Source organism: Netta rufina (assembly GCF_964035555.1).
Source record: "Netta rufina genome assembly, chromosome: 1".
Taxonomy (NCBI): domain Eukaryota; kingdom Metazoa; phylum Chordata; class Aves; order Anseriformes; family Anatidae; genus Netta; species Netta rufina.
This window is the reverse complement of record NC_140123.1, coordinates 93,389,917-93,403,318: the sequence shown is the minus strand read 5'-3', so window position 1 is coordinate 93,403,318 and position 13,402 is coordinate 93,389,917. Positions and strand designations below refer to the sequence as shown.

Sequence of the window (13,402 nt, the reverse complement as noted above, 5' to 3'; positions counted from 1 at the left end):
AACATTTCCCCACATTATACGATCATAAACACAAACACACTCTTAAACATCCTCTGTAGCAACATTTAACTTAAACTATTTTTCCTGTTCTGCACTACCCTGGAACAATATATTTCAAATGCCTGTACATGTAAATCATTTGTATGTATACCTACAGAAGCACTGTGTGTAATATATAATTTAGATACGTACCATACTAAAAATATGTTTAATGTATATATATAGTCTCTTATGAATTTCTTAAAATGTTTATGCTTTAAAATGCTGGATATTCCCTGCTTGAAGTCCCTGTACTTCCTAAGCAATACCACAAATTGGCAGTAAATAGATTAATACATATAACTTTTAGAATAGTTTTTTTCACTTCAATGTGTTTGGCTTACAGCCCAGTTTGCAATGTGCCTAAGACTCCAGTGTTACCTATGAAAATACTTTAGATAAAAATATTATGAAAGTATGACTACCAATTACATACCACATTTAAACATAAACTTAAACTCAGAATTTCTTTAATCAACATTACTACTGAAAAACAATTACAACTAAACACATTTTATGACACTCAAATTTATTTGGCATGTAGTGGGGGTTCCTTATCAAAGTTAAAACATAAACCTATTGCTACAGTACCAGGAAGCTAATTTTATGTCTGGCATAAAACAAAAAACATGTTATTTCCCCCTCAAGCATGCTAGAACAAGTAGGGCTGTCTAAAACCTTCATGTCACACACAGTCATAAGGATGCAGCAGCGCTAATGTGAAATATGTTACTGCAAAGATGACACACCATTCAGCTATAATTGATTCAAAGCAAACATTAGGCATTTTTGGAAAAACAAACAAACAAACAAAACAAAACAAAACAAAACAAAAAAAAAAAACAGCAACCACAGCTGCCATTGCCAAGTGGCAAAGAAAGCCATAAAAGCCTACCTGAGACAAGCGAGACTGTGTCTTTCTCCCATGAGACAACAGTGATGTATGCCTCCACAGAGGAGGGGATAATGCACTTGAACACTGCTACATTGCCTCTCATGGCTTTCTGGTCCTCCACACGGACTGTATAGGGTTCCCGTAAAACTGAAAACAGAAGTACATGTTTCGTTAAAGAAATCATAATCACACATACCTCCTAATTCTTAGGTTAGAATCACAAAGTTCCCCCAGGAATGTTATTCAGGTGTGACTTTTTTTTTTTTTAATCTGATTAAATTACATTGCGAGGCTGACTGCAAAATAATTAAAAAAAAAAAAAAAAAAAAAAGAGGCCAGATCTTTGCATTTACTCCAAATTTGCACTTCACCATGTTTTTGTGTTCCTTCCCTATGTCATCCTGGGAGCAAAGAGAAAGAATTTTGCAAGAACTGCATATTTATATAGGCAGTTAAGTCTTCAGCTGCTTGTCTTGTTTCTCATGCCACCTTTTCCATCACAAATTTTTTTCTGCTCTATCAAAAGGTATAAATTACATACAACTACTGTGGGTGAATAAGGCATCCAATGTGTAGAAGAGAAGGACAGTGTCATCGAGGATTTTGAAAAACTGAAAGAGAAAATCGATGCAAGCATGTAGTGGGTTTATGTGACAAGGTTTTGGTAGCAGGGGGCGGCAGGGGTGCTTTCTGTGAGAACAACCCAGAAGCTGCCCCATGTCAGGTAATGGGCCTGCCACTGGCCAGAGCCAAGCATATAAGCATTGTTGTTTGCGCCTCTGTGAGAGCATATTTAAGTGTGCGTGTGCGGGGGGGGGATTGGAAGGGGGAGATTAAAAAAAAAAAAAAAAATTGGCACAACAGCAGCTGGGAGAGTGAGGAGTGAGAAGCAGCCCTGCAGACCCCAAGGTCAGTGACAGGAAGCACTTCAGATGCTAGAGCAGCATTTCCCCTGCAGCCTGCGGAGAGGCCCCTGGTGGAGCAGGCTGTCCCCCTGCAGCCCATGGGTCCCACATGAACAGATCTCCACGCTGCAGCCTGTGGAGGAGCCCCCCGTGGAGCAGGTGGATGTGGCCTGGAGGAGGCTGCGGCCCATGGAGAGCCCCCACAGGAGCAGGCCCTGGGCTGGAGCTGCAGCCCATGGAGAGGAGCCCACGCAGGAGCAGGGGGCCTGGGGGGAGCTGCTGCCCATGGGGGACCCGTGCTGGGGCAGTTTGCTCCTGGGGGATGGATGGACCCCGTGGGATGGAGCCGTGTGGAAACAGTGCTTGAAGAGCTGCTGCCCGTGGGCAGTCCCCACAGGCTCAGTTGGGGAAGGACAGCATCCCGTGGGAGGGACCCCATCATTGTAGCAGGGGAAAAGAGTGGCTGAGAAGGAGCAGTGGAGATAAAGTGCTGTAAAACTGATTGCAGCCCCTATTCTCCTGTGTCACTCAGAGGGAGGAGGTGGAAGAGAGTGGATGGGGGGAAGGTGTTTTTGGTTTCTTCCCTTTGTTTCTCACTTCTGTTGGTCGTTATTAATAGGCAATAAATCTTACTGTATCTCCCTATGCTGAGTCTGTTTTGCCTGTCACAATAATTGTTGAGTGATCTCCCTGTCCTTATCTCAAATGTTGAGCTCTTTGCATCATATTTTCTCCCCCTTTCCCTTCAAGGAAGGGGAGTGAGAGTGTGGTTGTGGTGGAGCTCAGCTTCCCCCTTGAGTAAAACTACCACAAAATGACAGCCAGAGAAAAAGCAAAGTGTTTCTGAGACACGGAGAAATGATAGCGGGTAAGGTAAGAAATGCATTCAGTTGACCAGCAGTGAAAGAAATAAGCCAGTGATAAGAAAACAGAAACTGTGTTAGGGAGTTGTTTCAAATAGCAAAGTTGAGAGCACTGAGATCCAGGATGTGATTTGACTGGAAAATGGAAGAATTAAATAATTAGCCAAAGAGAAAAAAAAGAACATGACAAATTCTTAACACCAAACTAGTATTGCTGGGATGAGATGAAGTTTCACTGAGTAAAAGAATGGAAAGAAGGAAAACTGACACTGAAACAATGCAATGAAGAAGGAGGGGTAAAAAGCCTTCAAGTAACAGTTAACAGAGGAGAAGATAGAGCAGAGAAGAAACATGTTATATACTGCAAGTAGTAGTGAGTGGGTAAGACAAGAAGGACAAGCAGTACTGTAGCACCTCCACAGTATCATAAGGTGAAGGTGCAAGAAAATAAATCACTGCAGCCAACATACATGTAATTATGTATCTTGAGGTAGTGGTGAAGTGAGAGTTTCAATGAAAATAGGGGTGAATGCATTGTAAAACGATGTGTCTGAGGCATGTACGTGTCTGAAGGTAAAAGTTATTGCCAAGAACAATCCCAGTGCAGCAATGTAACTAAGTCAGCAATGCTGACCAGTGGCCCTTCTTGCCCATATACCCTGCCTGCAAACATACACTGAGCTCTACCAATTACAATCTAGACTTAAGAGCCAGTAAGTGCTTTTGTGCATGTATTTCAATACATCAGGAGCATAGGAATTTTTAAAGGTCACTTCTACTCAGTGTCTTTAAAGAAAACAAACAAACAGTGTACTGAAGTGTAACTGTATTTTTCACAAATGCAAACAGTAGCAAGTTTTTAGGTTTAGTGCCACCACTGTGAGAAGGAAGACCAGAATTCTCCATCCCTACCTCAACCCTAAACAAGACTGTAGCAATATAGCAGTTAGGAACTGTAGCCAAAAGTGAATAAATTTAATGATAAATTAAATATTGTTTGTTTTTTTTTTTAAAAAAAAAATCAAGATAAATCCATCTTCTGTGATAAGATAGACTACTCAAAAAAAAGTCAACAATTTCTTTTTAATCAAAAAGATATTTTTATTAACCCTATTATAAACACACCTTTGATAAAGACACAGTTGCTGAACTGATAATATTATAAGTACCTTTAATGCAATGAATTTACAACGGTGGTTGCCCTGTAATGAAGCAGTCCCCCCAGTCTTTTTCTACACTGGAGGGAGTGTTCCAGAGAACATAGGTCATATATATGAGGCTGACTTTTGACTAATGCTCACACTCCATCATTTACAGGCAAGTGTTGCTTTTTTATTTATTTTTATTTTTTTATTATTATTATTTTTAACAGCAATATCCTAACACACTGCTAAAGATGTGTTTTGTTTTGTTTTTGTTTTTTTTTTGTTTGTTTGTTTCCCAAAACTTCTGGCCATTTTGAAAATCTCCCGTATTATTTTAAAGCTGACTGACCAGTTGATATTTCCATAAGCAAACACAGAAACCACCTGTAGGGCACAAAAACTGGAAAGAGGTTTATTATTCACTTCTTTGTTTGAGAAATTTACATTACTGGGATTTCAGAGGCTCCTCAGTTATTTCCAGATAATAGTTTGCCAGTTCCCATGGATGTTTTGCTGATTGTTTTGAAAATCCCAATTCCCAGAGACATGAATATATACGAAAACTTCAGTCTTTTCTAAAATAAATAAATAAATAAATAGGTCCCTGCCATTATTGCACGGAAAAGCTTGAAGGTGAAAGGGAGGTAAACGCCTTTATTCCGTTGTCAGACTGGTCTGGAAGAGAGCTAAGTCTGTCTTTTTTTAGCTATGGGTTTATCTCTTTAGAGTGTTTTTTTTTGATTTTCTGTTTCATTTGGTTTGGGGAGAGGGGAAGGAGTGGGGTGCATCATATGCAAAAACACCATAATCATCAGGAAGTAAGAATGTTTATCTCTACTACCATTTGAACAGAAATGTGACTGAAAGTAATACAAAAACAAATGAAGTTTATCATTTCATCTTTGAGCTCCACAGGGTTTACCATCTGAACATAAAATACATTTACTGTTACACATAGGAGACTTTCTCAAAACTGTATATTCCTTTCTCTGGAGATTATTAAAGTCTCCAAGACAATAGATACTGTCTCCTGTCAGGCGCAACAACAGCTCTGGCACACAACAGTGGTCCATAGGAAGAAAGGAGACTTGTATAACTTACTATCCAAGCTTCAGATTATCTATATAAATAATGGACCAAGAGGTAAGAGGCTAAAAAGGAGAGGAAAGGGTGTTAAAAAAAAAAAAAAAAAGGCATTTCTGACTTGGCCTAAAAACAGTTGTTAGTTTATTGTACCTATTGCAAAGTCTTTTTTCATACCCTGCTTCCATTTGGGAGGTTTTTCCTCTAAAGCAGGACAGGGAGACTTCTTTTGGAATTCCATGGATAAATGGGTCAATGCTGAGCAATGGACACAGCCACATTCTGTCATCTAAATCCTATGCTTTCATAACTAAATAAGTATTAGTTCGGAGCCTTACCTAACAAAGTTGTGAGTTTTAGCATTCTTTATAACATCTCATTAGTTTATCTGAAAAAATAGAAAAATTGGAAACAATGCCCCAAAAGTACAAAACTGGGATGTATTAACAAATCCACAAAGGACAACCAACATTATGTTCTTCCTAAATATAAGTCTGACAGATATCATGTCCAAAAATTCATTAAACAAAATACAGAAATTCAAAAACAAACAAACAAACAAAAACAAACAAACAAAAAACCAGAACCAAGCTCGCCTTCTAATTGACTATAAACTACTAATCTCTGAATAGTAGTTTATTTTTAAGAAGAGCAGAAAAAAATCTCTTACTTACAAACAAGAAGTCAAAGTCTACTTGGTAACTGTTCGCGGTTTTCCCTACATAAATCCTGTGAAGGCATATTTCCAAATAAAAGATACTTCTTTTCTAAGAAAAGACTATCACAGCTCCACCACCACCACCAACAAAAATTCTATGAAAATTTGCATTAGGCAAAGGTCAGCTTCCAGACTAGCTTTTTTTTTTTGTTTCTTTGAATATTTTAATTAGCTGAAGTGGGTACACAAAACCTTCAAAAAGTATGCATCTATTTATGCATTGTAACAAAAAGTCTGATTTTGATCCCTCTTTAATTCTCTACTGTTTGACCCAGTCTGCACACACCAAGAAGGGATGTGATTAGGCAAGCATTTCACTTTTTTTCCAAATATTATACAAAATCCTACCAATACCAATTCCTTCTCTCTCACAGCTTTTTAATGAGTAAGCATGGTCTGATTAATTACTTCATTATTGGTTCATTTTTCCATATACTTGTCCAGAAGCTCAACTGATTATTATCTTTGGAAAACTAACTTTTCACCATCAAAATAAAATCAAATCTTGAAGATAGAAGAATACACTATCTCACTTAATATTCTGAGAGTTTCAAAGGTTACCATTTTGGCCCATCTCCTTTGATGCAAGACTACTGGCTACTCACTGCCTGAAACACCCAAATTTCCTCCCACCTTGATCCCATTTGAGCCACATAAAAGACTGTACTTACCGGCCTTAATGTGAACATCCTGACTTCTGATTTTCCCTGAAGGATTTTCAGCTGTGCAATAGTAAGTGTTATCATGGATTAAGTTATTAAAGCTTGAAGGAGGGAAGGGGAAAATTTGGAGAGTGCCATTGGGGTGGACGTGGCGGATCCCTGGGACATCGTAGATCTCCTCGCCCGTTGCTAGATACCATCTGAGCGTCACAGGGGGGATCCCTGCTGCTGGACAGGGTACCAATGTCCCTGTGGTGCTAGCAAACACTACCTCTTGCAGAGATGCATTGACAAAATATAGACTGGCGTGTAGATCTTCACTGAAAACTGCAAGACAAAAGAAAGGGGAAAAAAAAAAAAAAAAAGACTTTGAAAATCTAGTAAATTTCAGCTACACAAAACAACTTGACTGTTATTTGTCACAACATCAAATGTAAACTTTTATGATGTTAGGGAGGTTAAACAAAATATTTGGATCCTAATGCAAACTGTAATAAAACCTTTCTCATTTTAGGAGAAAATAACACTGAATTAAACCCAATAAACGGTTTGGATACAACGATGAAATGGAGAAACTCCTACTTTGTACTGTGAACTGAAATAAATCTGATCATTTTTGCATTTGCTGATGTAGCATTTTTTGTAACACCAGTAAAAATCTAGTAGTTATCTGATTCCATGAAATTTCTAATATCAAATTCCTGCCTGAAGCATGGGCTGTTTCTGTTAGCACTTACAAATTTATTTTTACAGTCCTTCCATGGCAGAATGATTTATAAAGTAATAAGGAGGACTAAGCAAACAATGAAAAATCCCTGTAAATCCTAAATAGCAATACATGCCTATTTTTAATACAGATACAACTTAATAGATACATTACATAATTGCCCAGGTCTTTCTAACAAAGACTTAAAAACTTAAGTACAAAGCACATTTATTGTAATGGTGGTTCTGCCATCTGTGTGACTGTAGTCCCCTGCCCAACCATGAACAACAGTTTCTGTCACACTGAAACATGTCAGTATTGGTCAGAATACAGGATTAACCCTCTTTCTTTTGCACATTTCCTCCATAGGATATTCAGCTATTACCCAGATGGTTTGAAAGCTTCAGACAGCTTGAAGATGGCCTGACATTTCATCTGAAATACTTTTCTACTGCTCTTCTGCTTGAGAGAAAATCAGCATAAGACAAGATTTTTATTTTTCAGTAAAAAGAGATGTTATCAATAATACCACCCTATAGTACATTTGTGTATACAGCTCACCACAAAAATCTACCAATTTTACTAAAAAAGATGCATATTTCAAAATGTGTTGAGTACAGAAGATTCTGACGTGATTTTCCTGTGCAGGTCAAGTAAGAAGTATGTTTTTGAAAATGTGATTATAATTCATCAGGCCCAAGTAAGCATCAACAAGACTGATTTCAGGTCTAACCTTTATTTACACAAGATGGGTGCTATTGTCCTCCAGAAATAACTAGCAATCCCAAGATGAAGCCATGAAGCACTTTGTCTACCTCTGTTACTTAGTTTTGTAATAGCTTGGAACAAAAAATGGACTATTTTCTCTTTCTCTCTCCAGGCAATTTGAGGGAAGGAGGCATAAGGTGGGAAGAGATTCTTTTCTAAATGTCATCTTGGTGTTGACTGTCAGCAGAGTCCACTTTAAAAGATGTTGGGATTGGCTCTGGAAGTCCCTAGAGAGAGAGAAGTAGGAAAGACTCTCCTAAAGCAATAGGGAAAGATATCTCACATGCAGAAGACAGCCAAATAAAACGACATCGCATAACAAGATGAAAGGCACTTGGAGATTTAGAAAGAACACATTTCAAGCACTGGAGCCAACAATTCCGTGCATACAGATGAGATAGGTGCTAGTTCAGAATAAGTCTTTTGCAAGAAGTTGGCTCAGCTCTAGCAGAAACTTGTGTTTCAGAAAAGCAAAAAGACACATAATAGGACTAAACACAAGAAGAAGCACAGCTGAATAAGATGGTGCCACTTTTACATAATACGTTTCTAATTATAGTTGTACTTTGAAGCAGAGAACGGTATTGTTGGTAACATAATAGAGAACTAAAAAAAATAAGATTTGGCATTGTTCATCTGCTCTACAAGCTATTCTCTACAAATACAAGGGAAATAATCAATAGGGCATTTTAATTTTCATTGGCCAAGAAGGTGTTCACATAGAGGTAATAAATACAGTTCACACTGGCCAAATTTTATGTTAAACTGCTTCTCAACATTCATATAAAATGGCAGACTTGCTGGCAAAGAAAGGTGAATACCAAATTGCAAATGCCATAAAAATAGATAATATCGGGAACTATGTTTGACACTTCTACAGAATCTAACTTTCTAATCGAAATGCAGCACAGCCAAACTAGGGATTCATACTAGCAGCACATAACAATGAATTTTTCCAGCTGCTTTGTATCCCCTGTAGAAGCTTTCACTACTTTTGACAAACTTTCCATCCATCAGCCAGCACAATAGTGCTTCGTTTTAAAGAAGCATCTGGTACACATTCATCTTAATGGCAGACAAACACACAAAGATACAAGGAAAATAACTATGGTGCTGTAATATACACACATATACACAATGCTGACAATCCAGATGCATTTTGTAGTGGAAAACAATGCATAAGCTACTTGGATACAATCAACAACAAAAATGAGATTTCAGGGTCTTTTATTAAAAAGATATTTCTCTGCAATTTTCCATAGAAAGAAAGAGATTAGCTAAGTAACAGAACAAGTGATACATCAAAACCTAATTGAAACTGAGGCAAGTAAAAGACGATATGTAATTATATGAATTATATGTTACTTAATGGTAAAATGCAATCCAATTAAACACTGTATTTTACAGTAAACAGCAGCAAACTCAGACTAAAAGTTACAAGGGAGAGACGTAGGGAAATCTGATAAAAGTTAGAGCTATAAAACAGTGAATAGAAATAGTGATGAACCAAAACAAAGGTAAGAACAGAAGGAGGAAAAAAATATTAGACTCATACTACCTAAATACTGCTCTGAAAACAAGGTTTTTAAAATGTTTTATCTCCAGAACAATGGCTAAAATGACTAAATGACTAATGGCTAAAATGTTGCCCAAGCAACAGGCATAGGCCTTCCCCAAAAGCTAGTTCTGCAACAATAGGCCCCATGAAACCTCTAAGCTGGACTTCAAATGAGCAGCAGTGGCGTCTGATTACACTTGGCCTGGACAAAAAAAAAATATCAGCACTTTGGAATAGATGACATCAGTATCAGTTAGCAGTCCAAGGGAAAGAAAGTCAAAGATTCTTCTGGAAAAAATATTTATTTATTTATTTATTTATTACTGAAACCAATAATACTTGAGGGAAACAGGAGGAAGCCTGCATCTCAGAACTCATTGGGTACCCCAACCCCGAAATGACAAACACAATCTACACCTGTATGCATTTTTTTTCAGGGCAACGAAGTGAAGGTCTTTTTCCTTATCCATATGGTTAGAGGAGCACATAAAGATTTTATCAGATCGATAGACACAGGACAAGAGACATTTCTTGAATCTTAGGCTAAATAGATACCATAATCTTATTCATACAACAAGAATAGGAAGGAAAGATGTATTTTTTGCAAGTTCAGTCAAAATTTCTTAGACTCAACTACTTGAAGTGATAAAGAGAACTGACAAAGTATAATAGCCAAGGAAATTTCTCTTCCTTTTCAGGAGAGACAGCGCTGCCGTGTTCTGCTTAGCAAAGTGCTGAACATGTCAACCGGATACAAATTCTCTTTTAGCACTTGAGAAGTCTCCTGTCAAGTAAGCTGGCTTATTTCAAGACAAGCTGGTCGGTGGGGCTGTAAGTCGATCACACTCAGCAACAGAAAATAAGACTGAGTATTGTGCAGCCAGTTAGTCTGGGTAGACATAAACAGACTGGACAGACATAGAGACTGGACTAGCTTTTTTAGTTTGTACGGAGGTTAACTTTACTCTTATCTGGTAATGTCACTCCTTGCTTAGGTCTCCAGGACACTATGATCCTACATATACATATGCTGTCGATGCAAAAGTCTTACATAAGAGCCTAGCAAATAACACCTCTGGTATTTCTGCCTACAAGGGTGTCATTTGCCTGGGCTTCATTATATGTTGCACAAGACAAAATAGGCTGAAAATGTTTCTTCATAATCCTTTTTAGTGGATTGAAAGAAATGTCACCAAGACACCAGAGAGAAGACGCTGCATAAACTACCACACTGAGTCAGGCTTGGGCTTGGTCTGTGTAGGACCTCACATCCTGGAGGGATCAGCACCAGCTACAACACAGATGAAAGATGACCAGAACGTACTAGAGCAGCTTAGTGTTGCATATTTCCTTTTCATCATATTATTTTTCTCTAGTTTTCTTTCTCCAGTTTTAGTAAGTTCAGATAATATTTTTGATTTTTACAGCTAGCTCTTTGTTTTTCAAATTCTTCCACACCCTTCTTTCTATATGCTATATTAACCTCTTAAAGCCACAGTTATCTTTACATGAAAGAACTGAGGTACCTCTGGGTGACAGACAACTCAACATAGTCTTAAAAATATTTGGAAAACAAATCTTAACAATTATTTGATACTTATATTATTTTTCCTGTCCTACTCATAAACTGAGTACTATTCCCACAATGCTTATTCAAGGGGAAAGTTTGGTTCTGAACGAATAGCAACTGAAAAACAAAGGAAAAAATCTCTCCTTATCCTTTTGATTAATCAAATTCAGCATGAAATATAGATAAAAGATTTGAATCAAAGTGAAAGTCTGAAGCAAAGAGAGCACTGAGATTATTTAAAAAAAATAAAAATAAAAGTAGAAAATATAAATTATATAATTAAGCAGATGACTCCTCTTCTGCACTACAGCAGGTTTATAGCAACAGCCTTACCAGTCTTACAGCACAGTATCAAGTTTGCCACAGCCCTGGACATTAATATTTCATAGAATCATAGAATATCCCAAGTTGAAAGGGACCCATAAGGATCATCAAGTCCAACACCTGGCACCACAAAGGCCTACCCAAAAGCTTAGACCATGTGACTAAGTGCACAGTCCACTTTTTAAATTCAGACAGGCTTGGTGCAGTGACTATGTCCCTGGGGAGCCTGTTCCAGTGTCTCTTGGTGAAGAACCTCTTCCTGATGTCAAGCCTAAACTTCCCCTGCCTCAGCTTAACACCATTCCCGTGGGTCCTATCACTGGTGATTACAGAGAAAGGTCACCTGCCTCTCCACTACCCCTTGTGAGGAAGTTGTAGACCGCGATGAGGTTCCCCCACAGCCTCCTCTTCTCCAGGCTGAATAGGCCCAGTGACCTCAGCCACTCCTCATACGGCTTCCCCTCTAGGCCCTTCACCATCTTTGTCGCGCTCCTCTGGACCCTCTCCAACAGTTTAATGTCCTTTTTGTACTGTGGTGCCCAGAACTGCACACAGTACTCGAGGTGAGGCCGCACCAGTGCAGAGTGGAGCAGGACAATCACTTCCCTTATTTCCTTTCCTTTTCTCCACAGTGATGGGACTGATGGATTGGGAAACAATTAATTATTTTCTTTAGATCTAGTAGGTCATAGAAAGTCTCACCTTAGAATTTAAAAAAATCTCACTGCTAAATACCAGCAAAGTAAATGCGGGAAATTTGGAGGCAACCCCCCCAAAATATAATAAAAGTATAAACATAAAAATGGACAGTATAGAATAAAGTCTAAACTTCACCTCTGTTGCAAATTAGAACATCCCTTTTTCAGTAAGCTTCTTCCCAGCACTGACACTTGTAGTCTGCAGATGGAACAGTAGGTGCCTGGAACTATTTAGTACCATCATGGGACAACATACTCCAGTAAAAATTGACAGTTTGGAGTTCTGCTGCTGGCATACTGTCACACACGTATGGCAGGTACAAAACAGGATGAGATACAGACTTAATAGGTGACCAGGAACACAGGTAGTCTCAACAACACATCAATCTTCAATCAAAATTTAAGGAAATAAATAAAAAGTAAAATTGAACAGGAGCCAGTGTGCCTTCTGGAATATGCTATTTCCTGAGATACCTCAGGCATCATGCCTAGGTTAGGAGAGTAGCCATCCTGAGCCTCCTTCACAGCTAACATAGAATGACAAACACAGTCTAAGAACACTCCAGACCCCACTTTGGTGGGGCAAATCATGCACTTGATCTGGTCCTTCATCTCCACCATTTAAAGAGAGATTAAGAGCATAATCTTTCAAAAACATATGGCTATTAGGCAGAGTTTAACTTAGTTCTGAATACCTTCACATCTAGTTTTCTTTAAAGCTAAGGAAAAAGTGTACATATCTGAAGAACAATATTCTACCTGTCATTAGTGTCATTAGTTTAAACAACAAAAAAAAAAAGTGCCACTGTTATTAGTAAAATATGCATTTGACTTTTAGTATTTAAACTTATCTGGGAAATTTTGGGACCCAAATACAACAAAAAAATTGAGAAATTTAAAGAACAGAACTTAAGCACCATATTAAAATCCTCCTCATCAGAGGAAAATAAAAATTTGATACTTCACTGTTAAAGGCAAATATTCTTTAAGACAGTTTAAATAAATTAATGTAAGAAAAAGCAACCAGAAAAGCACAAAACATTTGTAATAAAATGTCTGGATACCTCTAAACAATAAATTATGTATGAAGATACTGAATTATAGGATCATATCATACATGTAGGTTAATTACCCTCTCAACATCCAAACAATACAGTGTACTAAATAATCTTTTTCACATAAACACACACACAAATAATAAATGAAACATTGCAGAGTGCATTGGTGTGCCTTTCAAACTAGTAGAAGAAGTATTACAAATACAATCACAAATATGAAAATTATTTCATGCAGAGAAGAGCCACAGACAGTCTGGATGAGTGGCAGGGTGCCGTGTTGGTGAGCTATGTCATTAAAATCACAGAATCATAAGGGTTAGAAAAGACCTCTAAGATCATCTGGACCAACCATAACCAATGTCACCCACTAAACTATGTGCCTAAGCACCATGTCCAACCTTTCCTTGAAC

At 37.9% G+C, this 13,402-nt stretch overlaps 1 protein-coding gene across 1 annotated transcript in view; it reads right to left on the bottom strand.

The window, feature by feature from the left end:
* The window catches only part of DSCAM (DS cell adhesion molecule), a gene marked incomplete at both ends in the record, with an annotated part of 475,592 nt that overhangs the window by 395,670 nt on the left and 66,520 nt on the right, over positions 1-13,402 (bottom strand). Inside the window, 2 exons of the mRNA XM_084306215.1 lie at positions 935-1,081; positions 6,320-6,637. Coding sequence (XP_084162341.1) covers positions 935-1,081; positions 6,320-6,637 — 465 coding nt within the window. The remainder of the gene's footprint in view (positions 1-934; positions 1,082-6,319; positions 6,638-13,402) is intronic.